The 25,663-nt window shown below is 57.1% G+C and overlaps 2 protein-coding genes and 1 long non-coding RNA gene across 6 annotated transcripts; 1 reads left to right on the top strand and 2 right to left on the bottom strand.

Moving 5' to 3' along the window:
* Positions 1–5,021: 5,021 nt before the first annotated feature.
* On the bottom strand, positions 5,022–12,897 carry SSH3 (slingshot protein phosphatase 3). 2 transcript variants are annotated; one of them, XM_025286754.3, is made up of 14 exons: positions 12,615–12,897; positions 12,050–12,090; positions 11,310–11,541; positions 10,242–10,360; positions 10,089–10,160; positions 9,688–9,753; positions 9,414–9,602; positions 9,235–9,328; positions 8,860–8,988; positions 8,734–8,780; positions 7,785–7,931; positions 7,368–7,568; positions 7,004–7,277; positions 5,022–5,961 (listed from the first exon to the last, which is right to left on the bottom strand). In XM_025286754.3, the coding sequence occupies exons 1-14, from the start codon at positions 12,678–12,680 to the stop codon at positions 5,689–5,691; spliced, it is 1,950 nt and encodes a 649-aa protein (XP_025142539.1). In that variant the 5' UTR covers positions 12,681–12,897; the 3' UTR covers positions 5,022–5,688. The 2 variants fall into 2 exon arrangements, with proteins under 2 accessions (XP_025142539.1, XP_006072754.2); XM_006072692.4 differs by having other exon boundaries at positions 12,050–12,087; positions 12,615–12,896.
* Positions 12,898–13,087: 190 nt separating this feature from the next.
* Positions 13,088–17,430, top strand: LOC112585226. Its single transcript, XR_003109687.3, has 2 exons — positions 13,088–13,300; positions 17,084–17,430. It is a non-coding gene; the product is annotated as an uncharacterized LOC112585226 (long non-coding RNA).
* On the bottom strand, positions 13,749–25,201 carry ANKRD13D (ankyrin repeat domain 13D). 3 transcript variants are annotated; one of them, XM_025286759.2, is made up of 15 exons: positions 24,937–25,199; positions 24,260–24,395; positions 24,017–24,141; positions 23,044–23,089; positions 22,812–22,955; positions 22,387–22,576; positions 17,046–17,112; positions 16,598–16,679; positions 16,314–16,375; positions 16,075–16,205; positions 15,103–15,260; positions 14,890–15,006; positions 14,637–14,800; positions 14,469–14,557; positions 13,749–14,119 (listed from the first exon to the last, which is right to left on the bottom strand). In XM_025286759.2, the coding sequence occupies exons 1-15, from the start codon at positions 25,024–25,026 to the stop codon at positions 13,906–13,908; spliced, it is 1,815 nt and encodes a 604-aa protein (XP_025142544.1). In that variant the 5' UTR covers positions 25,027–25,199; the 3' UTR covers positions 13,749–13,905. The 3 variants fall into 3 exon arrangements, with proteins under 3 accessions (XP_025142544.1, XP_025142546.1, XP_025142545.1); XM_025286761.2 differs by having other exon boundaries at positions 24,260–24,518; positions 24,937–25,197; XM_025286760.2 differs by lacking the exon at positions 16,314–16,375 and having other exon boundaries at positions 16,075–16,128; positions 16,588–16,679; positions 24,937–25,201.
* Positions 25,202–25,663: the final 462 nt, after the last annotated feature.

Below are 25,663 nucleotides of genomic sequence, written 5' to 3'. Positions count from 1 at the left end.
GAAATGGGAGGAGGGAGAGCTCTGGTTTAACTGCAGGTTAGCCTCGGACTGTGGCCTTATCAGGAGGCAGATGGCACACCTTCAGTGACAGCCAAGGCTGTAGAAAGACCCCTGGTCTCAGTGCTACCACTGGCTCTTTGACCTGAACCTAAAAACTCAATATCCCTCAGACGGGAAAGTGAAAGTCCTAAGACTTTTCAGCTGTTGTAAATTGCAATAGATCACCATGACCCTGCAGTAGGCTGACGTCGGCAGGCCCCGAGCTGCACCAGGTCTGGCGTAATTAAGGCTTCCTGGAGCACTTCACTACACGGGAATCCTGACACACCCAGCAGGCACTTCCCTGCAGCCAGTGCAGCAAGCTGGAGAAGCAGGAAGGAGGGGACGTGCAGGATCCCAGGGTGGGCGCACACGTTACCAGGAAGATGGTGTAACAGCTCACTTTGGGTCACATCTCCAGGAAAAGGAGCATTTGTGGCCTCCAGACGTCCTGCGCCACATCTAGTGAGAAAACGGAGTGTCAGCTGTGGTCCATTCCTTCCTTGGTTGTACCCACTTAACCTCTCCCCAGCTTCCTTGTGCAGATGACCACATCCTCTGTGAACAACAGAAGATCCCAGGGGACATCTAAACAAGACTTGGGAGGGTTTGCCCTGTCCTCAAGCCATTCTCCCTTCAATCTTCTCTGTTCTGCCTTCCTCAAGTAAAAGCTCCATCCCAGATCCTAAAGAAGTTCTCCACACCCCAGGTCACTGGACAGCTGCTCTGAGCGGTCCGCTTCAGCATCAGCTCCTGGCATAAGTTCAGCCCTAGGCGGGCCTGTGGAAGGGCAGGGCCTAGAAGCCAGCCTGAAGATGGTGCTGCTGAGCCAGCCTCATTCCTTTGCAGCAGCTGTTGGTCTCAACAATCTGTTGGTGTGGTACATAGTTTCCCACTCCCACGTGGGTCAGAGCTGGGAGAGAAATATCTCTGCGGAAGAACGGGCCATTGAAAAAGAAGAGCCAAGAATGACACAAAAGCCACAAGAGCCAAAGGACTGTCCATCACTGGTCCTCAAGATTGCTTCCCAATCCTGTGCTGAACTGAGGCTGAAGGGAAGAGATACACCGGCCCTGAGATACATCCAGCCTTGGGTAAGAAGGCCTCGGTTTTCCCATCTGGATCAGCCTATAAAACCATCCTGCCTGGGAGGAAGTGACTCCAAAAATTAAGTTTTCACAATGGCTAAGGAATATTTTTGAAAATATCAGAACTGATGGCTGGGATGGGGTACAGCAATTATTACAGGTAGGCTAAAAACTCACTCCCATTTAACCATCAAAAATCTGAGATGGTTCTATCATTACTCCTAGTTCTGCAAATCAGGAAACTGAGCCTCAAGAGATGTAGCCACTTTGCCAAAAGTCACATACCCAAGTGTCTCTGGCTCTTCTTGGCCAGACCATACAGGTCCCCCCCCCCCTTTTTTTTTTTCCTTTTTGCATTTGGTCTGCAATGAGGGACAATGACCCCATACCTGCTAGACGAGACTTTAGGGATCATCTGCTTCAATCTCCTTACTTTAGAGAGAGGAAACGGGCCCAGAGAGATAAAGGGACACGTTCCTTGGGTCTCACAGAGTCAGGAACTGCTCTGCAACGGAATGGCAATGTGCACAAGAGTACGAGTCGAAGCTCCATTTTACAGAGGGGGACGTGAAGCCCTGAGCGCAGGTCCCCGATCCATCACAGGCAGAGCGGGATCCAACTCCCGGTGCGTCAGTTATCCTGCCGGATGCTACCGGCACCTTCACCTGGGGCGCCAATCATCAACTCACCTGCCCGCGCCCCGGGAATACCTGTCGGCGGCGCGCAGGCTCTTGGCAGGGGGTGACAGAGCGCTGAGTGGGACCAGCAGGGCCGCGCAGACCAGTGCTCGACTTGGTCTCGCCAACCCGGGCCCCTTCACCTCAGAACGCCGAGGCCCCAGGCTGGTCAGCCCAGACGCTGAGGAGAACTGGGAAGCGCTGGCCCCAGCCCGGAGGCAGGGCCACCTGGTCTCCTTTCCTCGGGCTCTTATTTTGCCCCCTCAACAGTCTATAGACCCGGTCCTGGCGTCGGGGCACCACAGAGCGACGGACAACTGACTCTCCTCAGAGTCTAGCCGCCGGGACACGGGAGGGTGAGGTTCCTATGGAAAGGGGGGGGGGGGGGGGGGGCGGGGGGCGGGGGGCGGGGCGGCGGGGAGAGATCTTCGCGCCTGCGCAAAGGCGCCAGGCACCCTGGGAAATGTGGTTTCCAGACTGTCACCCGGCGGCCAAAAGAACAGACGCAAGATGGCGCCCCAGCGTCGCAGTCCGTTCTGAGCCGCCAGGTTCCCCGGCCGGCCTGGTCCCTTTCTGGGTGCTGCCGGCGTAGGAGAGGCCGTGGAGGCCGAAAGGTAGTTTCTCTTGGTAGCCGCGGCTCTGAGGCGTCTGGGAGACGAGGTGAAGAGGTGGGCTCGCGGTCTTCGGATCGTTTCGTCTTGCCGATTGAAAATTTGCCCTGAGGAGGGGATGCCCTTGCTGGTGACTCATCCCAGGCCGGGCCGAGCCGGGCCCGCCGGAGGAAGAACGATGTGGAGGTGGGAGCTGGCCCAGGAGCTACCGGGCCTCGGTTTCCTTATTTCTAAAAAGGGTGATAATGGTAATGGCTCCCATTTCTCCTCTGAGAGTGTTGCAAGGTTTATATGAGATGATTGATGTGCAGATTGGACAGTCCTTTAAGAACATAAATAGGCATTCCCATTCTCTGTAAGGTAGTGCAATTTCTGGTAAGGAAATAAGGTAGTGCCTTTTAGAATTAAAAATGCATATAGTGGGACTTCCCTAGCAGTCCAGCGGTTAGGACTCTGCGCTTCCAATGCAGGGGGCGTGGGTTCCATCCTTGGTCGGTAAATTTTAGGATCCCACATGCCAGGCGGAGCAGCCAAACATAAATAAAAATTTTTAAAAAGAAAAATAAAATTAAAAAAAAGGAAACAATGCACATAGCCTCTGCTTCAGCGATTCTAGAAATAACTTACTATGAAATTAATGGTCCTGTGTGCACAAGAAAGTATATACAAAGGTAATTAAGCATTAGTTGAAATGGAAACAAAGCAACAAATCACCATTGATAGATGACCACTTAAATAATGATGGATACCATTAAAGAGGATATGTGTGGTTATTGTTAAAATTAGGCAGAGCTTACTGTATTGATGTGCAACTCTCTGTGATATGAAAAAATTGTCAAAATGCAGGATGTTAATAATGATTTAATTTATATTTTTAAAAGAATATACAAATATATTTGATGACTTAAGCATGGAATGTTTTTGGAGGGATTCAAGCTGGTAACAGTGGTTGCCTGTGAAGGATTGGAGGGCAAGATCAGATGGGGACGTTATTTTCATTTTACATCTTTTTTTAAGATACTGTATTTTTTTGCCCCTCTAGCAATTTGTGTGATCTTTATCTATACATATAGTTCTTTTTTTTTTGGTGCGGGGGGGTGGGGGTGCCACCTGGCTTGAGGCATCTCAGCTCCCCAACCAGGGATTGAACCCAGGCCCCAGCAGTGAAAGCCTGGAATCCTAACCACTCGGCCACCAGGAAACTCCCAGTATACATATAGTTCTTAATCATTTATCTGCATTTTTGATGCAGATAATTTCCCTTCCCATTTTTGTTTCTCCACGTGGTGAATTCTTACTTCTCAGAGTCCTCCGTAGATTATGGTGGGCCCTGCAGCTCTGAGTTCCTCATTGGATCCTGCCTTCCCAGCTGCACAGACTTCTGGAGGGCAGGGCCCGACGTTGTCACCCCACTTCCCCCCAGCCTAGGCCTCGGACTGCTGACAGGGCAGCCTGGGTAGGAACTGTGGTTGTCTGTAGACGGCAGGCAACCCCCTCTTGGCTCAGCTCAGTAGGGTGGATCAGCCTAGCGGATCAAGAGTCAGATCTAGCTTTTCTGAATCTTATCTTGTGATCCTGAACCTGCTACCCACAGAAAAGCGATTCCTCTTCTAGAGGGCACGTTGAGGCTGAATTCTGTCAATGTACAGGTGACGTGTATTGTTAAAATATCAAAGCAGGAGGGGGAAGCCTAGGGATTTCCTAGTTTAATCCTTTTGTTTTACAGAAAGAAACAGAGACTTAAGGTGAATTAACATGCAAGTTATAAAGCTAGGGCCAGAACCCATGTCTGTCCACCAGGGTTAGAGCAGTGCTGGGGGTCCAACCAGGGTCTGGGTGAGAGACTCACTCCTAGAACTGAGCGTGAAGTCTCAGTTAACAAGAACATTTGCCACCAGCTCCCATCTGTGAGGTCTGCTGTGAGGGAAGGAGTTGCACCCGCCCACTCCCCGCCCCCCAACCAGACTAGAGTTATAGAGCACCGTGTTGCATCATCTTGGGAAGCAGGGAGAGGAGTGCCAGCGGTGGGCCTGCCTACTCTTCTTAAACATTGCAACTGAACAGAAAGAACCCCTCGGCAGAGGAGAGGGCCATCGCGGCTCCTTATTCCCTGGCAGTGGTGGGTTGGCTTGGAAAATGAGGCTCTCTTGCATTGTAGCAGGAAGATTCTTGGGGCCTAAAGTGTGCTCAGGAACTAGCAGCAAGTGTGCAAAAGGAACCTTAGTTTCCGGGACAGGCTCGGTCCCGTCCAGATAGGCATTGGCAGCTTCCATTTCCTCGTAGGTAACTCCCTTCCGCTGCCCCAACAGCGTCAGCACCTCCTGCCCAGTGTAGACTTGTTCCCCTGCTGAACTGCCTGAGGGGACGTGTGCAGCCAGCATTTACCCAGGCCCTGCCCTGGGAGATGAGGGAGATAGCTCCGGCCTCCTCTTTTCTCTTCCCCATTCTTCCTCCCACCCACCCCACCCCAAACACACCACTGCCCACATGGGCCTGTCACGAGATACCTGGGAACTGTGAGGAGACTGGAAGGGGTAACAAGAGGCCAGACTCCTCGTGTAACCAGAGAAAGAGTGGACTGACAGGCTTTATCATCAAGTTGAAAATGGTATGAAAATGTTTTTTATTTCTGAGTACAAAGCGAGATACTATTAAGACTATGAAAAACTGGCCAGAGGCTGTGAAGCACAAAGAAGGCTCTCTTTGGCCTGGTGCCCGGGGCTCCATGCAGTGCTGGTGAGGGCGCTGGGGCCGCAGCAGACTCAGGCTGCTCGCAGGGCGCCCGAGGCAGGCCGACCGCCAGCCCCATCGGAGGGGTCTGGCACTGAGGACCGAGTTTACTCTCGGCCTTTGCGGGGGGGCCCATGGTTCTCTGGAGGGCCGCAGGAATGAAATGGCGGGGCTTGGGGGATGAGGCAGACGGGAGTGGGACAGGGAGGGAGCCTGAGCCTTTCTGACCAGGAAACTGTTTTTTACATCTGTGGCTTCAAGTGTGTGTTTCAGGTAGCACTTGCGAATGAAGCTAGGGTACTGTTGCCCGCAAGGCACCTTCAGTCTCTATCACATCCCCAAATATGGAGAAAGTCTTGAGCCCTTGGAGAGGTGGACGTGGGTCGGAGACTTAAGGCTGTAGGCACTGAGGCTGTAGTGACAGAAGCCTGCGGCCTCCTCCTGAGAGGACTGTGAACAGACAGGACTGAGGGGCGCTCGCCCCGGGAGCTGTGCTCGGGCGCCTCTGCTTGTGTCTACGGGGGCAGGGGCACGCGTGGGGGCTCACGCCTCGCCCTCCTCCCCACTGCTGTCCACGCTGGCCTGCCTCACAATCTTCTGGTGCCTGGGTGTGGACGCACAGCCGGCCTCCCCCTGCTCCTGGAAGGCCCGGGTCCGGCTGGCCACCAGGGCGGCGCTGTTGAGGGCCGCCACAGACTGGCGGGACTTCAGGGCAGGCCAAGGCCCCCTGCGGACCTGCTGGCCTCCCTTGGCGCTTGAGGGCTGAGGGAAGGGCTGGGGAGGGTCCTCATCTGAAGATTCTTTTGAAGAGAAAACCTGGAAGAGTGAGACTATAGAGTCAGGGGGGTCTTTCCAGGGCAGGGCTGTGGAAAGGGTAGATGGAAAATGTCTGTTGAGTGAATTCAGAAACACTGAGCTACTCACAGGTCAGATTTCCCTAGGAGGGAAGGCAGCACCCCAGGCCTCCTGCCCCTGCTCCTCACCTGCCCCTGTGTGGCCTCCAGAGCCCTTCTTAGCCCCCCTCTCCTCCTCTTGCCCCCACTGCTTTGTACAGTCCGTCCCATGTGCCACAAGGGACACGTCTTCCATGCCAGGCCCTGAGCTGGGTGCTGGGCGAGGAACACTGACACCCCCCCATCAATTCCCCCAGCCTTCCACACCCAGAGCCGCCTCCTCCAGGAAGCCTCTCCCAAATGTCCCTGTCCTCTGTGAGATGAGCCGTCTTTCTGTCTTTCCTCTGGGTTAGCCACCTTGGCTGCAAGTCACATGGCGGAGGCAGGGGGTGACTTCCCAAGGCAGGGGCCAGCTTCTGGTCTTAGACTTGTGCCTTGCAGCTCTCAGCAGAGGGAGAGCGCTCAGCTATCCAGCCACGACTTTGGTTGTGTGAGTGCTGTGAACACTCTGCACCCCCATCCTTTGATGGGTTGCCCCTCTGCTTTGGGAACAGGTGCTGAGCTCGTCCACACCCATCTGGGTTCAGCAGTTGGTTGCGCAGCTCCTGGCCTGGGGAGGATGCTCTCCCAGGTCTGGGCAGCCCTGAGCCTCAGGAACCAAGTCCCCTCTTCAGGCCAAGAGCTGCCTGCAGCTGCCAGCCTAGGGCTGTTTGGTGGTGGAGCCCGCCAGATGGCCTTGTCCCAAGGCTGTGCTCCTGCTCACCTGTCCTCCCTGTGTCTCCTCCACTGCTCTGAGCAGATGAAAAGGAGCAGACCAGGGCATGGCCCGCCTGCTCAGGAGCCCCCTGCTCAGGGCCAAGCCAAGCCTCAGTCCTGGACTCTTTTGTCTTCCCGCCATCTGCCCCCTCCTCCTCTCAGGCCCCCACCCTGCCTCAGCCTGGCTCCTCCCGTGGCCACAGGCTCACCTCTGGCAGGTCAGTATCACCGGAGGGGCTGTCCAGCTCGGAGGGCGGCTCCAGGAGGCTGATGGATCTCATGACCCCGCGGAGGTTGATACGGGGCCGTGACCCAGGCGCTTCTTTTGGGGCTGCCTGGCTGTCCTCTGACCCCATGACACTCAGCTCCCCACTGCCCCCCGGTTCTGGCTGAAGAGGTGGGAACGGTGTAGAGACCTCGGGGGCCAGGGGCTCCTCTGGGGAGGCCCCACCCGCTTTCTGCTCCCAGACGTGGCTCTGCCGGCTGCAAGGGGGGCCCTGAGTCAGCTTCCTGACCCAGTGGCCACCCCCAGCGGCCGCCACACGCCCCCTTCCCTGTCCCTCCACTGCATACCTAGCAGTCAGGATGCCCTGGTAGGTCTGCAGCTGGCGCAGGAAGCCGGGGTTGGGGCGGGCGATGGGCCGGAGCTCCTGCACGTGGCGCAGAGCCTGCTCCAGGCTCCAGCCGTACTGCTTCATGGCATAGGCGATCACTGTGGCAGCTGAGCGACTGACGCCCATCTTGCAGTGGACGAGCACACGGGTGCCCTGCGCCCTGTGGAGCCACAAGTGGTCAGCTTCCCCATCCCCACCTGTCGCTGTGCCATGCAGGGGCAGGGCAGCTCGCAGGCTCCCCTCCCAGAGCATAGGGGAAAGGAGGTGAGGGCCCTGAGGGCCAGCAAAGCGGAGGGCAGGGCAGGCAGGCGATGGGCACGGGCTGCAGAGGGCAGGCAGCTGAGGTGGGGTGGGCGGCGGGGTGGCATGGCCCCACCTGGCAGCCTCCACGAAGTGGTGGGTCTCCTTCCAGTGGGGCAGCAGCTGGGCCGACTCCTCGTCCCAGAGGCGCACGTTGTGGTAGGTGAAGCGCTCAGGGTAGAAGTTGTCGATCTCACGGGCCATGTTCAAGATGTGGCTCACCCTGCAGCCCAGGTATGAGCCCGGCTGACCTGGAGCCAGCGCACCCTGGGCGCTGAGTGTTCTCGGTGCTGAGGGTCGGGGTGGGGGGCGGGGGTGGTGCAGTTGCGGTGGGAAGAGGAGGTGACTGTGACCTTGAGCAAATCGGTTTACCCCACTGGGCTTGAGTACTGTCCTCCCCTCCCCGCCTCCGCCTCGCTCCCAAGTAACTGCAGGCCGTCTGCAGCACAAGTCCTTATCATCAGAAGTCAGTTAGAGAGGGCTTTTCCAGGGCGGGGGTTTGGGGTGGAATGGGGCTGTACTGTGCAGCACGTGGGATCTTAGTTCCCTGACCAGGGCTCGAACCCACACCCTCTGCATTGGAAGTGCAGAGTCTTAACACTGGACCTCCAGGGAAGTCCCCAGAGAAGGGCTTTTGAGCTCAGCTGAGCCTGGCTGGATGTGCAATAACTAAAACCTATGACCTTTGTCATAGGTTTCCCAAAAGCCCATGGTGGACAAGGGACTGAAGTGTCGGGAGCAGGCAGCCGGAGAGGGGCCCTTCCTTCTCCAAGAGACGTGGTCAGGCAGAGAGGGGCTTTTCTGCTTTACAGCTAGGGAGAGGGTAGAGGGGACCAGGGAGCTGCCAGCAGACCAGCAAGGTAGCTATTCCCCTGTCCCGGCCTGAGCCCATAGGAGGGGAACAGCCCTGGGGTGGAGCTGGAAGCAGAGTTAGCGGTTGCCGAGAGGGTTCTGGGAGTTTCTGGCCAGGTCTCCCCTTGGGGAAGACGGAGGGTGGGCAGTTCTGAGAGGGCTCGAAACCCTACCTGTTTCTCTGCAGCTCCTCCAGGTTCGCTGCGTTCCACTCTGAGCCCTGGGAACAGGGAGAGCGTGTCATTCAGTCTCTGCTGGCTCTGGCCATCCCCACCTCCCACCCCCAGCCTACAGCTCACCAGGTAGAGGTGGGGGAAGATGCGGGACGCCCGGTCTTGCTGGGCCATGAGCAGCAGCATCTGGTTGTCGATGAAGTCGCGGTACTGCTGGAGAGGGCATCCCAGACGCAGCTCCAGGGCCTGGCGGATCTGCAGGCAGGCGGGTGAGGTGAGGCTGGGGCGCCTTGCAAGGTTCCTACGCCCCACCCTCCCCTCTGGGGCCTCTGAGGACAGTACTGCGTCCCATCACGGCAGAGAAGCTGAGGCTAAGCACGTGGGAACAGCTCAGACAGGAGGAGCGCTAAAGGGGAGGCTCCACGGAGAGGACCACTCTGGTGCCCAGCCGGAGGGCCCCCCCAGGGCCCAGCTTCCCCCTCATCCCCGCACCAGGCCCACCTCTTTGGAAGTGACGTTGTCCAGGTCGCTGGTGTCCAGCACCTCCCACAGCTCAGCCCGGATCGCCTGCTCCATCTGCTCCTGCTCTGAGGGCCTGGGACCCAACCAAGCCTGTCAGTGCAGGGCCCCTTCCCCTCTCTGCCGCGGCACCTCCCCCCAAGCCCCCTCCGTGGACTGACCGGCTGGGCTCCACGCAGGGAGGCCGCAGAGACTCCAGGTCAGCCATGGCCATCCACTCATTAAGACAGCTCTGGTCAGAGCTCAGTCTGTCCTGGTAGTAGCTGGCCCAGGCGAGGGCACTGCCCCCTGGCACAAGACCACTGCTGAGAGCCGCCTCACATGCCTGGTGCAACACCTGGAGCGTGGCCCTGGGACAGAGGGGAGGCCGGGTCACACCATCCTCCCAGCAGCCCTCCCCGGACCCTGCAGCCACGGTGGAGCCACACCCCTTACCACATGGTCTGAATGGAGACAGGCTTGAAGATCCGACTCTGCCCGCCGGACGTCACGCTGAAGCCCCTGTGGGAGACCCGGTGGGGTGGGACCTGGCTCTAGAACAGCGCCTCTGAGAGGGCTACCCACTAGCCACCTCACCAGGCTGGTCCTCAGAACATATACAGATCGTCTGAGCTTCAAAATAAGCCGTTTGCAAATGTGGGGCAGCTGAGGCCCAGAGAAGTTAGGTGACTAGCCCAGGCTCACATGGTGGATCTCAGGTGGAGCAGAGAGTAGGCCCAGCCCGGAGTTTTGCAGGTGCTCCCCAGTACCAACCCCCTGGGCAGACATTACACTTGGTTATTTCACCCTCTGGCCCTTCTCTCTCCTCTCCATTCCCTCCAGGTGCCACGTCTTACCCGTCTCCATCTAGGTACACCTGGGTGTCACTCCAGAGAGGCAGAACCAGGCCGAGGGTGCAGCTGGGGGAGCTGGTGGGGACAGAGGGCAAGGTCCATCAGCACCAGCACCTCCCAGCCAGGCCCTCCTGTTCCTCCTCCCCCTGCTCCCACCTGCTGTCAGGGAAGTCCACGCCCAGAAGGACCGTCTCATCCCGGCTCAGGCCTTCTCTGGTGGAAACGACCAGCAGGTAGCGGAGCCGGGGGGCCCGAGCCGCCTCCAGCTGGGCTGCCTGGAGAAAACGGGAAGGAAGAAGCCTGGGGTCACAGTGGCCCAGGGGCCCTGTTCTCCCCACCCCTACCGACACACATCTGGGTCGGGAACAGACCTCCACCTGCTCCCTCTGCACCCACCCCTCCTTCCCCAGATACCAGATCAGGGGTTACAGTCTAGTGGTTCCCAGCTTTGGGATTTAATGGTCCATTAAAATGTTTAAAAAGAGTTTTCTCAAAGGGGATGTATGTGGCGGAAAAAAGGGGAGCGTGGGCATGACATCACCCCCTTTTTTTTTTCCTGCTAGGAAGGAAGTTTAAAAAACACCTTTCCAGTTGCCATTACCATAATTTGATTAGAGAAATGTTTGTTACCAAAGAAATATTAAGGACCCAATCTCACAATAAAGGGTGGTGCTTCCATGGAATTAATTCTGCCTTACAAAAGACTGACTGTGTCTCGTTTTTCCCATCTTGCTGTAGACAGTGAGATGTTCCACAGGCATCCAGGAATTGGTTCTCACTTTGCCACCTGTGTCCCATCCTCACATGGGCCTTTCCAGGACACCAGCCCACGGTGGGCGCTCAGCAGGGCCCCCTGAGCACCAGTCCCTTTGTGGGCACCTTACACGGTCAGGAAGGTCTTGTGCTGGTTGAACAGAAACCCGCCTCTGGGTAACTCCCCGCTCTTGGTCCTAATCTTGCCCTATAGGCTCAGGTGGGACAAACCTCCCTATCCTCTCCCAGCTCTCCAGAGACCTGAAGACGCCACCTCGGCCTGTTCAAACAACGCAGGCTGAAACAGCAGAGTCATCGTGGTTTGGTAACCTCTACGCTCCCCAGGGTGCTCCCTGCCCTCACATCACTGCTCTCCAAACACACACTGGCTCTGTTCCACTCTCCCCTCCCACCTGAGGAGCGGCTCTCTCCCCTTTCAGGGAACCAGGGGGGCTCTGGACGGGCCCTCACCAGGCGGATGTCATCCTGTGGCCTCAGCAGCTCCACCATGAGGCGCAGGTGCTGACTCTGCTCCTGCCTACCGGGACTCAGGGGCCCGTGCCCATTGTCTGTCTGGTCCCTGTGGGGCTGCCCTTCCCCGGGGGGCTCCTCCGCTGGCTCTGGGCTGGGCCTGGAGGCATCTCCATCATCCCCTCCATCCTGCAGTCCCAGGACAGCCCCTCGGAGTACTGCAAAGCTCTGCCTGGAAGGGGAGCAGGGGAAAAGTGACACCGTGACAGCCCATCCCACCCCTCAGGACAGGGGAGTCAACCCCCCTGAACCGCCTGGAGGATTTGTTAAATCAGGTGTTGGCCCCCATCCCCAGAGTCAGTGGGCCTGGAGAGGAGGCCTGAGTGCTTACCCAGTTCCCAGGTGATGCCACCTCAGTGCTTTGGGAACCACTGCCTTGGCGGCTCTCAAGCCTCGAGCCCAACTTTCCCTTCCCATCTGCTTAACTCAATAAATAACTGTGAACTTGGTGGGACCCCAGGAGTCCTCAGGCCCTGCCATTGGCCAGAGCCAGGGCCAGGATAGTGGATGAAGGAGCCTCAACTGACTGGGGGAAGATGGAAGCAAAGGCAGCCAGCTGTGCCCACTAGCAACTCTGTCCCCACATAGTAAGTAGTTGGCTTTGGCTGCAAGTCCTCCCAGAGGGCAGTGGCCAAGCCGGGTGGCTGGATGGAGGTGTGTGTGTGGGGAGAGGTGCTCACCTTCGCTGGAGCCGGCTTCTGCGCTGGGACACCTGGTCCTGCTGAGAAGGCAGCCCCCAGGGCAGAGTGAAGTGGTGGGAAAGGACTCCTCCCCAGGTTCAGGGTGCTGGGGTTGGGGGTGCAGGGACCCGCCCCCTCCCTCGTCCCGCCCCCCCCCCCCCGCCCCCCAACCCATGCAGTGCGGAAAGGAACCAGAAAGGGTGTCAAATACTTTTCTGTTCAAGTCCACTTTCCACGTGGAGACACTGGCGGGGCCGGGCCCAGGTCCAGGCCGGCAGCCAGAGGTAAGGGAGGGGGAGCGCTGCTGGAGATGCCTGAGGGTTTGGCCCAGGTCTGGGCCCAGAGCGGGGTAGGGCCTCCGCGGGCGCTCGGGGCTCCGGATCTTGCCTTGGTCTGAGTTCCTGGTTGCCTCAGGATCTCCCCCAGGCAGCTCCAGCCTGAGACGTGAAGGCCCCCTCCGCACACCCCCAGGCTTGAGGGGAGGCTGCCCGTGAGCAGCAAGCACTCCCCCAGGCCCAACTGGCAGCCAACTGCGTGGGCAGGACCACAGCCAAGCCAGACTCACCGTGGGCCCCACAGGCGTGGAGTGGCCGCTGGCCGGGGGCGAGCGGCTTACTGTGACCAGGGCCATGGGGTCAGGCCGGGGGCCCTGGGCCGGTAGGGCGCGGCGCCCTCCCTCGTCGCCCCGCGGACGGTCCCTGCCCCGCAGGACCAGGAAGGAGAGTCCGGCGCCACCAGGGCCTGGCACCTCCTCGGGGCGGACCTTAAAGGGCCAGACACCCGTCCAGCCCGGCCGGCGGAGCCCGCACTCAGTGGCCACCGCCCCTCCTTCCGCGTCTCCGCCTCGCCCCCGCCCCTCAAAGCACGTTAGGGGCGGGGCCGGGGGCGGGGCGCAGGTGAGGCGCCGGGCCCTGGCGGCGGGAAAAGGCAGCCTACGCAGCGCTCCAGGGTTCGGTCCCTCCTCCCAGGAGGCGCCCCCGCCCCAGTCCTCGGCTCCGCCCGGCTGGGTCACCTGAGCTGTGCTCTGGGCCTCAACCATCCTGTTACCCCGCAGAGGTGGACCCCAGGGAGGCAGGGGTGAGGACCCAGGTCTTGGAGAGGACCAGACACGGTGGCTCTTAAGTGGAGGCACCCCAGACTTCTTTCTTTTTGCTAGTTGGTCTTGGCACTTCCACTCGGCTTCAGGGGATGTCAGGCTGGATTTAGAACAAACCCACAGGCTCACAAGGCGTCCTCGGCGCCACCTTGGAGGTAAGCTGGGCGGGGCTGAGCAGGTTCAGGGCCGCGGCAGAGGGAAGTGATTTGTCTAATGTCACTGCAGTCGAACCTGCCAGGGTAGGTAGGGGCAGGAACCCAGGCCTGGGCTGCGGGGACACCACCTCTGAGCCACCTGGAGAACCAGCCTCTGCCCTTCCCGAATTCCAAGAAAGCCCGGGTCTCCAGCAGGTGGGACCGGCCTCAGGGGAAGTGATGTTCACGGAGCACCTACCCAGTGAGGGCGCTTGACACCTGTCGGCTCATCTTACCCTCCCAGCAGCCCTGAGTGTTGGAGGGGGTCTCATTTAAAGCTGAGGAAACAGGCCAAGCGGGCCACGGTCAGGAGTCAAATCCAAGTCCTAAGGCCATTACCCACAGTGTCTCGCCTTGGTACCCCCTACCAGGCCCCCTCACCCCAACCCCACACTGAGCAGAGCAAGCCTGCTGCTAAGGGTCTCTTTATTTCCATCTCGGTCTCAAGGCCAGCTCCCCTCTTCTAGGGCTCCAGGCCCCTGAGCCCAGCAGCTGAGTGTTTATAAATAAATAAATTACAAAAGTGGGTGGGGGAGCAGCCCAGACGCCCTCCCGAGGGCGGGGGCTCAGTGCTCGGTGAGCGAGAGCTGCAGGATCCGCTGTAGGTCTTCCTCCTCCTGCTGCCCCCGGCGCTCCCGCTCCTCCTGCTCCCGAGAAGACAGCTCCAGGGCCAGGCGAAGCTGCTCCTCAAAGCTGGGGGGGGCCGGGGTTGGGGGCGTCCTGTGCGGGGAGCCCGGACCCCCGGGCTCTGTGGACATCCGCAGGCTTTCCTGGAGGGCCCTTCCAGGCCAGGCATGAGAGGGGAGAGCAGACCCGTGAGCACTAAAGCTGGGGAGGGGACCGAGGGCTGGGCCACGGCTGTGGAGGGCGCAGATAAGGGCAGGGAGGCTGGGATGGGAAGACTGGAGAGAAGAGACATGGCAGGGTCCTGTCTCCCCAGGCTTCATGCCTGCCACCCTCCCTGGTGGGAAGCCCTGAAGATGGAGCATGGTCTCAAAGAGGGTGTGGGGTCCTGGGGCCAGCACCTCCCCACACCCTACTCCCCACCAGCCAAGAGCCCCCAGGGCTGGCAGGACCCTGAGCCAGGGCAGGGCTGAGACCTGGCCCTGCTAGGTCCCAGCAAGCTCACCGCTCCAGCTGAAGCTGCTCCTCGTAGGCCGTGGCCTGGGCATGGTGGACACCAGGCCGGGTGTTGGTCAGGGCTTCCCAGACAGTCACCTGCAGCAGCCAGAACCCTGAGCTGTCACCTCTGCCACCCAGGCCCACGCCCAGGGCCCGGGCCCGGCCGGCAGCACACCTGCTCTGCCTCTGTGCCCGCCTCCAGCAGGCTCTGCTGGATGGCAAACTGCAGCAGGTCATCATCCTCGTCACGCAGGGGCTCGCTGCGCTCTGCACCCAGCACGCTGTACCCCTCGGGCACCTCGAACACGGCGGGGTCCACCTCACAGGGGAAGGGGCTCCCTGGGCGCAGCAGAGGGGTCGTGCTCAGCCCCCTCCACGGCACACAGAGGCGGGCGAACCTCATGGCCCCACGCCGCCCGCAGCGGTACCTGAAGTTGCGACAGCAGAGCCGGGTGCCGGCACCCACACTGAGCTCAGGGGCTCATCGCAGCCACACAGGTTGCTGAAGGTGATGCGGGCGTTGAGCACGTGGAAGAGGGGGATCTCTGTGAGGAGATGGCAGCCTGAGCCAGCCCTGCCGCCACTCCCCGGGGCGGGGGCGGTGCTGCCTGGGACCCTCCTGCTGCCCCGCCCACCCTCACCAATCTTGACCGGGAAGCCGGGCGGAAGGCGCAGGGTGATGAAGTCACGCAGCTTGGCAAAGTGAGCGTTGCTGATGGCCATCAGGTCGATGATGGGTGTCACCTGGTCCCCCAGGGACAGCGGGTGCTCCTCGCTCAGCCACAGCGTCGCCTTGAACCTGCCCGGCCAGCCGCAGGATGTGGGTCAAGGAACCTCTGGTGGCCCCTCTGCTGAGGCCCACCTACTCTGCCTCTATGCATGCTCTCTGCCTGGCCTGGGGGGCCCTCTCTGCTCAGCGGCCCCTGCCTCCTTACCCTGGGAGCTTATGTCCTTCTGGCCCTACAGCCCAGGCTGTCCCCAGGCCCCAGACTCAGCCTGGCCCCTCCTCCTCCTCAGCCCACAGCCAGTACCTCGCACGTGCTTCCTCTCGGGTCCAACATCCCCCCTCCCCGCCCACACACACGCACAGTTTAGGACTGTACCACTAGGGTCACATCCCAGCCCCTGGCTGAGGGAGCCCATGTGAAGCTCCAGGTAGAGTGCAGGGCCCATGGGAAGTTCTAGAACTCACACCTCATCAGGGCCTCCCAGCACCTTGTGAGTGGATGGTCAAATGTGACTGTTCTCATTTTACCAAGGGGGATCTAAACTTTCAGAGGGGAAGATGATTCCTCTGGCCCCAAAGCCAGGAGGTGTGAGAGCCTCGGGCCTTTCGCCTTTGCCACAAACTGGCACCCAGCAGGTGCTCATTCAATTGAATAGAAAGCCATCCATTCATTCACCAGGAAGAGTGACCAGGCCTCTAAGCAAAGCCCCAAGCTGGGTGCTGAGGACCATGGTAGCCAAAGCCAGGCCCCTGCCCCCAGGAAATAGTCTAGAAGGCAGCTGGCTGGGTGAAGGGTCCCCCCACTCCAGGGAGCCCCGTGGGTGAGGGGAATCTACAAGGGCTTGGGGGCACACAGGGAAGCCTGCAACCAGCCCCCAAACCTCACCTCTGTACTTTGCTGGACATCTCAATGGGGCGGCCGATGTTCCTCGACTCCAGGCTGAAGTTGGGGTCAAAGTATTCATCGGGGGAAATGGCTGTGGGGTTTGTGGGGCTGGCTGCCTGCTGCACAGGAGCCTGCGTGGGCCCCAGGACTAGGCTTAGCACTGTGGAGGTGCTGGCCTGGCCCTGCCCAGTGGCCCCTGCCAGCCGGCCCCCAGCACCTGCCCCCCAGCCCTGGCTCACCCCATTGTGGGAGGAGTGCTGCTGGGCCATGCCAAGGAAGGACTGGAATGGAGTCTTCCCCCCTAAGGAGAAGGGGTGGAGCCCATCAGGGGACCTGGGGCCACTGCCCCCAGACTGCCCACACCCACCTTCCACCCTGGGAGCCTCCTGGGTAGTGGGAGGCAGAGTAGATGGGACTGGGGACACCTCCCAGCTTGGCCCAGACTCTCTGGCCCTGACCCCACACAAGGGTGATCCCCCTCATACGGTGTGACTGGGCAGCAGGCAGGCGCACCTCGGTTTACCTTTGATCCTCGCCTTGTCCTGATCAGAGAGGTGCTCCGTGCGTGTGCGTGTCACCAGCTCCACGTTGGTGGCACTGTACACCTGGGGAGCAGGGGGGACACGGGGAGCTGGGGGCTCGGAGCCTGTTCCCCACATTTAGCCTCACTAGCACAGGACCCAAGGCCTCCTGTCTCCAGGGACAGGTGAGATCTCGCTCCCCGCAGTGGAGGCGGTGGGGTTTGAACCCCAGGGAGTCACTAATGAGGGGAAACGCTCCTCGCTTCATCTTGGCGATCCGGGTGGGGGTCTGTGCTGTGGGTGATCCCTGTGGGCTCAGCAGGGGACACACGGGGCTTCCAGAGCCCATGGACTGCTCAGTCTCTCCCTCCACATGGGGTGGATGCGGAGAAGGGGCAGAGTTCCTGGGCCTTGTCTCCTACCCCAGCCCCCACCACTAGGCTCTCCTGCCTTGGCCTCGTAGCCGCTAACGGTTTCCATCTTCTCAGACCGCCAGCCCCAGATACCACATTTGTTCCTGAAACAGACCAAACAGGAGCTCATGAGGACTCACATCCCCGCAACTCTGGCCAAAGTCGTCCCTTCCAAAGACCCCCTCCAGTTAGCCTTCCCGCCGTGAAACACACAGGAACCCTGGAGGCTGCCTGAACAGCTCAGACAAATGAACAGAGGACTGAGAGCGAGGAAGTACTGCGGAATTGTTCACTTTTGCTAACAGTGTTGGGGCTCAGTTTAAAAACATCCTTATCCGTTATAGTCACGTACAGATGCATGTACTGTTGATAAGGCATCTGGGATATGCTTTAAAATAAAGCAAAAGAAAAAAAGGAAAAAAGTGTGCAAGAGTAGATTCAACAAGATTGGCAAAATGTTGGGAATTCCCTGGTGGTCCGGTGGTTAGGACCAGTGCTTCCACTGCAGGGGGCATGGGTTCGACCCCTGGTCAAGGAACTAAGATCTCGCGTGCCACACAGCACAGCCAAAAAAAAAAAAAAAGCATAATGTTGATACATGTTAAAGTTTGAGTGATGAATACATTATACTAGTCTATGTGCTTTAAATTTTCCACAATAAAAATTTAAAAATAAAAATATGTCTGACTCAATAATAGTTGAGGACTTTATAACCCCACCTTCAAAAAGGGAAAGAACGAGTAGACAGATCAACAAGGAAGCAGAAGACTTGAACGCGCTATAAACTAGACTTGATAGATGTCCTTGGAACACTTCACCCAACAGCAACAGAATACACATCCTTCAGAACAGACTATATGCTTGGCCGTAAAAGAAACCTCAACAAAGCTGAAAGGAAAGCAATTATACAAAGTATGTTCTCCGACTCCAGGAGCTGGTGATGGACAGGGAAGCCTGGCGTGCTGCAGTCCATGGGGACGCAAAGAGTCGGACACAACTGAGCGACTGAACCGGCAGACTGATGTTTTCCAGTCACGACTGAATGAAATTAGAATTAAAAACAGAAAAAAAAATTGGGAACTCATGAATATGTGGAAAGTAGCTCACTCCTAAATAACCAATGGATCAAACGATAAATCAAAAGTAAAATCAGAAAATACTTTGAGATGAATGGAAATGAATATACAACATATCAAAACTTGTGGGACACAACTAAAGCAATGCTCGCAGGGAGATGTATAGCTGTAACCTAATCTTCCATAGTAAGACACTGGGGAAATAGCAAACTAAGACCCACAGCAAGCAGAAGGAAGGAAACAATAAATATCAGAGTGAAAATTAATGAAGGATAGGAAAACAATAGAGAAAACTGATTCAATCAAAAGCTGGTTCTCTGAAAAGATCAATGGAATTGACAGGAAAAGAGAGAAGACTCAAAATACCAGAATCAGAAATGAGAGAGAGGGCATTACCACTGACATTACAGAAATAAAAAGGGTTATAAATAAAACAACATGTTAAAAATTGTACCCCAACAAATTAGATAGTTTAGATAAAATGAACAAATCCTAAAGACACCTGGAGCTTTCCTGGTGGCTCAGATGGTAAAGAGTCTGCCTGCAGCGTGGGAAACCTAGATTCGATTCCTGGGTCAGGAAGATCCCCTGGAGAAGGAAATGGCAAACCTCTCCAGTATTCTTGCCTGGAAAAATCCCATGGACGGAGGAGCCTGGCAGTCTACAGCCCAAAGGGTCCCAAAGGGTCGGACACGACTGAGTGACTTCACTTTCACTTTCAGAGAGACCTAAACTACCAATACTAACTCAAGAAATAGACAATCTAATAGATTGGTAATGAGGAAAGGGATTGAAGTAGTAAAAATAAAAATAAACACAAAACTACCCAGAGTAAAGCCCAGCCCAGACAGTTTCACCAAAGAATCCCACTACACTTTTAAAGAAGAATTAACACCAATTATTCCCAAACTCTTAAAAAAATAGACTAGGAGGTAACACTGCCTAACTCATTCTGAGGCATTACCCAGATACTAAAGCCAGACAAAGATGGTACAAAAAAACTATAAAACATTGTCTCTTATGAATATGGACACAAAATACTAGCCAATCAAATCTAGCAATATATGAAAAGAATTATACACCATGACAAAGCTAAATTTATCCCAGAGATACAGGATTGGTTCAACATCAGATTGAGGGAGGAGGAGAAGAGGGCAACAGAGGATGAGATGGTTGGATGGCATCACCGACTCAATGGACATGAGTTTGAGCAAACTCTGGAGATAGTGAGGGACAGGAAAGCCTGGTGTGTTCCAATACATGGAGTCACAAAGAGTGGGACACAACTGAGTGACTGAACAACAACACATATTAATAGAATGAAAATAAAAGTCATACGGTCATATCAATAGACACAGAAAAAGCATTTGACAAAACTCAAACCCTTTCATCGGAGAAGGCAATGGCACCCCACTCCAGTACCTCTTGCTTGGAAAATCCCATGGACAGAGGAGCCTGTTAGGCTGCAATCCATGGGGTCGCTAAGAGTCGGACACGACTGAGCAACTTCACTTTCACTTTTCACTTTCATACATTGGAGAAGGAAATGGCAGCCCACTCCAGTGTTCTTGCCTGGAGAATCCCAGGGACGGGGGAGCCTGGTGGGCTGCCGTCTATGGGGTTGCACAGAGTCGGAAACGACTGAAGTGACTTAGCATAGCATAGCATAGCAAACCCTTTCATGATAAAAACACTCCACAAACTAGCAACAGAAGGGAACTTCCTCCATCTGATAAAGGGAAGCCTACAACTAACCTCATACTAGATGATGAAAGACTGACCTTTCCCCCTAAGCTCAGAAACAAGATAAAGATGTCTGCTCTTGCCACTCCCATTCAACATTCTACTGGTAGTTCAGACAACGCAATTAGACAAGAAAAAGAAATAAAAGGGATTTGGTTTGGAAAGGAAGTAGTAAAACTATTAACAGATGACATGATCTTACATACAAAAAATCATGAGGAATCCACTAAAAACCCTTTAGAACTAAAAAAATGAGTCTGACAAGGTTGCAGGATGTAAGATCAGTATACAAAACTCCATTATGTTTTTATAGATTTGCAATGACCAACTGAAAATGTAATTAAGAAAATAATCTATAGTAGCATCAAAAAGAATAAATTAGAATAAATTTATTTACTCTAAGTGCAAAACACTCTGAAAACTACAAAACATCACTGAAAAAAAATTAAAGATCTAAAATGGGAAAATAACCTATGTTCATGGCAGAAGTCTTAACATTATTAAAATGGCACTATTCTTCAAACTGCTTTACAGATTCAACACAAACACTATCCCACCTGACTTCTTTGTAGAAACAAACTGAATCTGCAATCCATATGAAATTGCAAGGGACCCACCCAGAATACTTAAAATAATCCTGAGAAAGAAGAACAAAGTCGGAAGACTCATATGTTCTGATTTCAAAAACTTATTACAAAGCAATGTGTGATTAATAAGATAGTGTAGTACTGGCATAAAGAGAGTCATACAGATCAGTGGAATAGAATTGCAAATAAAGAAACAAACCCATTTGTCTCTGGTCAACTGATTTTTCCACAAGGGTGCCAAGACCATTTAATGGGAATTAATAGTCTTTTGAACAAATAGTGCTGGGAGAAGTGGATAGTCACATACAAAAGAATGACGCTGAACCCCCACCTCTCACCATATACAAATATTAATTCAAAACATATCAAAGAGCTAAGTGCGAGAGCTAAAACCAGAAAACTTTCAGAACAAAACATAAGGGAACATCTTCATGACTTCGGATTTGACAACAAAGTATTGTTAGATATAAAACTAAAAGCACAAGCAACAAAAGGGAAAATAGATAAACTGGACTTCGGGAAAATCAAAAACTTTTGTGCTTCAAAGGACACCATCAAGAAAATGAAAATACAACCCACAGAACAGGAGAAAATGTTTGCAAATCATGTACTTGATAAGGGATTTATATCCAGAATACCTGAAGAACTCTTGTAACTCAATATTAAAAAGATAACCTGATTTGTAAGATGGGCAAAGGATCTGAATAGACACTTCTCCAAAGAAGATACACAAATGGCCAATGAGCACATGAAAGTTGCTCAGTATCATTAGTCATTAAGGAAATGTAAATCAGAACCACAACGAATACCACTTCATACCTGCCAGGATGGTGATAACCCCCAAACAAAGAAATAAATGAGTGGTAAGTGATGGTGAGAATGTGGAGAAACTGAAAGCCTCATATCCTGCTGATGGGAATGTAAAGTGCCACGGCCCCTTCAGTGAATAGTCTGGCAGCTCTTCAATTAGACAACTGTGTTTAATTAGCACATGACCTAGCAATTCCACTCCTAGGTAAATACCCAAGAAATGAAAACATACGTCCACACAAAAACTTGTACACTCACGTTCAGGGCAGCACTATTCATAGTCTAATAGTCAACAGTCAAAAGGTGGAAATAATCCTTAGGACCGTCAATGGACAAATGAATAAACAAAATCTGGGGTATTCATACAATGGATCTGGCCATGAAAAGGAATGAAGTCATTATATGCTACAGCTTGGATGAATCTTGAAACCATTATGCTAAGCCAAAGAGGCCAGTGACAAAAGACTGCACATATTGTATTATTCTATTCATATGAAGATCCAGAACAGGGAAATTCATGGAGACAGAAAGTAGATTAGCTGGGGGCAGGGATGAGGGGATGGGAGTCGATGAAAGGGGTCATGGTTTCTTCTTTGAGGTGACAAAAATGTTCTAAAGTTGGATGGTGCTGCTGGTTACATACCTGTGAATATACCAAAGACCAATGAATTGTACACTTAAAACAGGTAAACTGTATGGTATATAAAATTATTATCACAAGAAAGCTGGTTGTTTTTTTCTTTTCTTCAAGTGTTTCTGAAGTCTGCTTTGGAACTGGGGTATGTGTCGTTGTGACAGGCTCCTTGCCTACTCACAAAGGACCCCGGCCTAGACACACCTGCACCCCTGAGAAGCCAGCTCTGGTACAGACAGCTGCCCTGGACCACAGCCTCAATCCTTGTCTCATGGGAAAGCCTGTGAGGTCAGAAGTCAGGAAACTGGGGACACCCTGACCTAGCCTCCTCCCTGGGAGACAGCTGCCAGTACAGACAGGCGTGCAGGGGCTTGAAGGTGTCACAGGTCCCAGACCGGTAGGTGGTCCAGGAGTCACTGGGCCTGCAGTGACCCCCCATGCCCCATCCAAGAGGCCTCTGCCGGTGGCTCAGCCTCCCAGAGGCCTGAACCAGATCCCTACCCGCGGCGTGGCCAGGCCCCAACTGACCTCTCGAAGGCCACGTTGCGAGTGTCCAGGTGGGTGGAGACGATGGGAGAGGTGAGGCGACCGGCCACGTGCTCCTCGCTAGGCCGCATGGCGGCCAGCAGCGCTTCGGGCTCGTGCAGCGCGAGCCCCAGCGTCTCCGTGTGCACCACCTGCCGGTCGTGGTCAACCTCCATCACCAAGGCTCCGGCCTCTGCGCACCAGCACGAGGGTGTGAAGGTGACCGATCAGCGTGAGGTCCAGACGGCGGCCAAGGGGCGCCCCCCCCGGGACCCCTCAGTCGCCCGCTGCTGCTGGCTGTGGCCTCAGGCTCCGGGTCCCCTCACCCCACCTCCATCAGACAAAGGATGGCCCTGTCCTCACAGGAAGGCCTGGGACCCTGGTCTGCTGCAGACTGGCGGGGACCCCCCCCCACCCCCCAAGCTCACCCTGGCCCTTGAAGATGAAGCTCCTCCGACCACGCTGCCAAGTCATGTGCTCAAAGCCCAGGAGGCTGGTGTCCACCCGCAGGCTCTCACCCCGCTTCCACACACGGTACACGTCACTCGGGCACATCTTGGACACCAGGGGCACTGTGGGGGGTCACAGAGGTCACTGGCGCTCTTTCCCCCAGGCCCCACCCCAGGCCCCCTGGGAGCCAAGAGGTAGGCCCCCACTCACCCCAGCTGGTGAACTCCCACTTCATCTCCACGTAGAAGTCGGGGGCCTGAGAGAGACCAGAGCGCCGGTCAGGGCCCTCCCTGCCTGCAGCAGGGCCAGCCCCCGCAGGGCGCCCAGCCCCTTGGAGGGTCTCGATGTGTCTCTGTGGTCCAGCTCACCCCCCACCCCAGCCAAACCCTGCCCAGCAAAGGGTGGGCCATCTGCGGCCTAAACAGGTCCTCAGGCTATCAGCATCTGCAGGCCTGAGGGCCAGGCTCAAGCCCACCATTTGCCTGCTGGGGGGCCTGAGGGCATCTGTCCCCTCTGGGTCCCAAAGTCTTCATCTGAAAAGGGGACACAGTGACTCCCTCTGGGCCTAACCCCTGGGGTGGAGGGCACAAGGCAGTGAACTCTCTCAGTGGGGCACCCCTCCCCCCGCCCACCGTGTGCTTTGAGAAGCAGGGACAGGGGTCCAGGCCACATCCGCTAAGTTGGATGAAATCCTCCTTCCAGGAAATGTGCGTGAACCAGGAGACCCACCACCTAAAGCTCTGTTGAGATTTCTGGCACATAAGCAGGCTAGTGGTGGGGTTGAGCCTGGCCCCTTGGCCTGAAAATGGTTATAGCCTGAGGACTCGCAGACCTATATAGGCCCACCCTTTCCTCGGCAGGGTTTGGCTGGGGTAGGGGGTGAGTTGGACCACAGAGACACATTGAGAGGACACATCATAGAGGACCTTCTACGTTGGCAAAGGCTTTCCTCCCCAAGGGCCCACTCTCAGCCACGGGGGCCGGGATGCCCCTCTTTCCTGCCTGACCCTGGGCTGGGGTCCAGAGGGAGGGACCCCACTGAGAGCGTCAGGAAAGCTTGCGGCACAGGCTGGGTGTCCTTCCACGGCCGGGCCTGGCGGGGTGACCCCGCAGAGTCTGTCATGGCCCCCTCCATGGCACCCCACGCTCCCCGCATGGGCCACACCCCCGCGCCCTGCTGCACCTGGCGGAGTTTGTTGAGCAGTTCCGGAATGCCGGCAAGCCTCTGCATGGCCCTCTGGTAGTCCCGATACTGGAGCACCAGCTGCACCATCTCAGGGTCCCCAGTGCTGACGGCCTCCTGCAGGACTGGGGGCACCGGGCGCCTGAGGGGCATTCCCTAGACGGCCCCAGGCTGGGCCGCTCACACCCCCACACCACCCCCTGCTGCCGGTCTCAAGGAAGCCCCTCTTTGCCTCTGCAGTACCTGCCCAGCCCTGACAGCTCTCTTTGCCAACGTTGGCATTGTGTCGAAGGAGGACTCTCACGGACTCCAGGTTCCCTAGGGACACGGCCAGCTCCAGCGGGGTGCGCCCCCGGGGGTCTTCCTGTTCAATGTCATGCTGGGGGAGATGGGACACAGCAGGGCAAGTAAGGAGAGGCCAGGGCAAGGAGGCCGCGGGGATGAACAGGGGCGGGAGTCACTGCAGACAGGCGGTGGAAATGGCACCAGTGGCCTGAGTGTCCTGGCAAGGGAAGAGAGGGGGGCAGGTGGGAAGGGCTTGCCCACCTCTCCTGCCCTCTGCCAGGGTCAGAGCTGGGGGCCCGGTGGAGGGGGGCGTCTGGTCAGGTAGAGATGTAGCCGCTGACGTCAAGAGTCAGGACTGGCCTGGGGACCAGGACCAAGCTGCTTTTCTCAGCCTGGGCTCAGGGGTGGTGCAGCGCGAGTTCGGAGGCTGGACGCAGTGCGAAGTGGGGAGATCGGCAGGCCCAGGCCCAGCGCTGGGAGCCCCGAGGCCAGGAGCCCAAGCTCGAGGGGCAGGTGACCTGGACTTCTGGACCTCCGGGGAGAGAAGGCCGGGCCGGCAGCCTCCGGGATGGAGAGCACAGATTTGGGGGTGCGGGGACAGGAGGACCACCCCGGGACCCGGTGGACCTCCTAACCTGGCGGCTGTGCAGCGCGGCCTCCAGTTCGCGGTGCCGGTTCGCCCAGACGAGCCGATGCAGCGGGAAGGTGGGACCCGGGCCTGCCATGCTGGGCCTCAGCGCCGCATCCCGGGAGGGCGGGCGGGCGGGCGCGGCCCGGTACCCCCTCGGCTTGGGGACCTGGCGCAGGCCCCTCGCCTCCAGTCCGCGCCGCGCCGGAGCTGCGCCCACCGCAGCCCCCGCGCCCCCGGCGGCAGTGGCGGCGGCGGCGGCGGCGCGGGCGGCTGGGAGGGGGGGGCCCGGCGGGCGGGGCGGCGCCGGGGCGGGGCGGGGCGTCGGGCTTGGTGCCCGCCTTGCTTCGCAGCCATCGAAACCTCGGCGGAGCTGGCGCGCGCCGGGGACGGGCGAGGGGCGCCGCCAAGCAGCGCTGCCGACCACGGGCGCCAGGGCAGAAGCCGGGCCCCGGGTCTCAGTCCCGGGTCTCGGCCGGGAAGGGTCTGCGGAGGGCGTTCCGGGGGGGCGGGGCCAGGCTGCAGCTCAGCCCGCGCCCTGCAGGGGGCGATCCAGGCACGGCGTAGACCCGTCCTCGCGGGTCCGGAAGGGGAAGAAGCGAGGCCAGGGGCTCGGCGGCCCGGCGAGCGGACGTGCGCGCGCGCGTGCGCGCCTGCGTGCTCTGCGGGCCGCGGTCCCGCGGGTGTTGGGTCACCAGCGTTACCCTGGCAGCTCCCCAACTTGACCATGCACC

The sequence above is a fragment of the Bubalus bubalis genome, chromosome 5, assembly GCF_019923935.1.
Source record: "Bubalus bubalis isolate 160015118507 breed Murrah chromosome 5, NDDB_SH_1, whole genome shotgun sequence".
NCBI classification, from domain to species: domain Eukaryota; kingdom Metazoa; phylum Chordata; class Mammalia; order Artiodactyla; family Bovidae; genus Bubalus; species Bubalus bubalis.
Note: the sequence above shows the minus strand (reverse complement) of the source record. Positions and strands in the feature narration are given on the sequence as shown.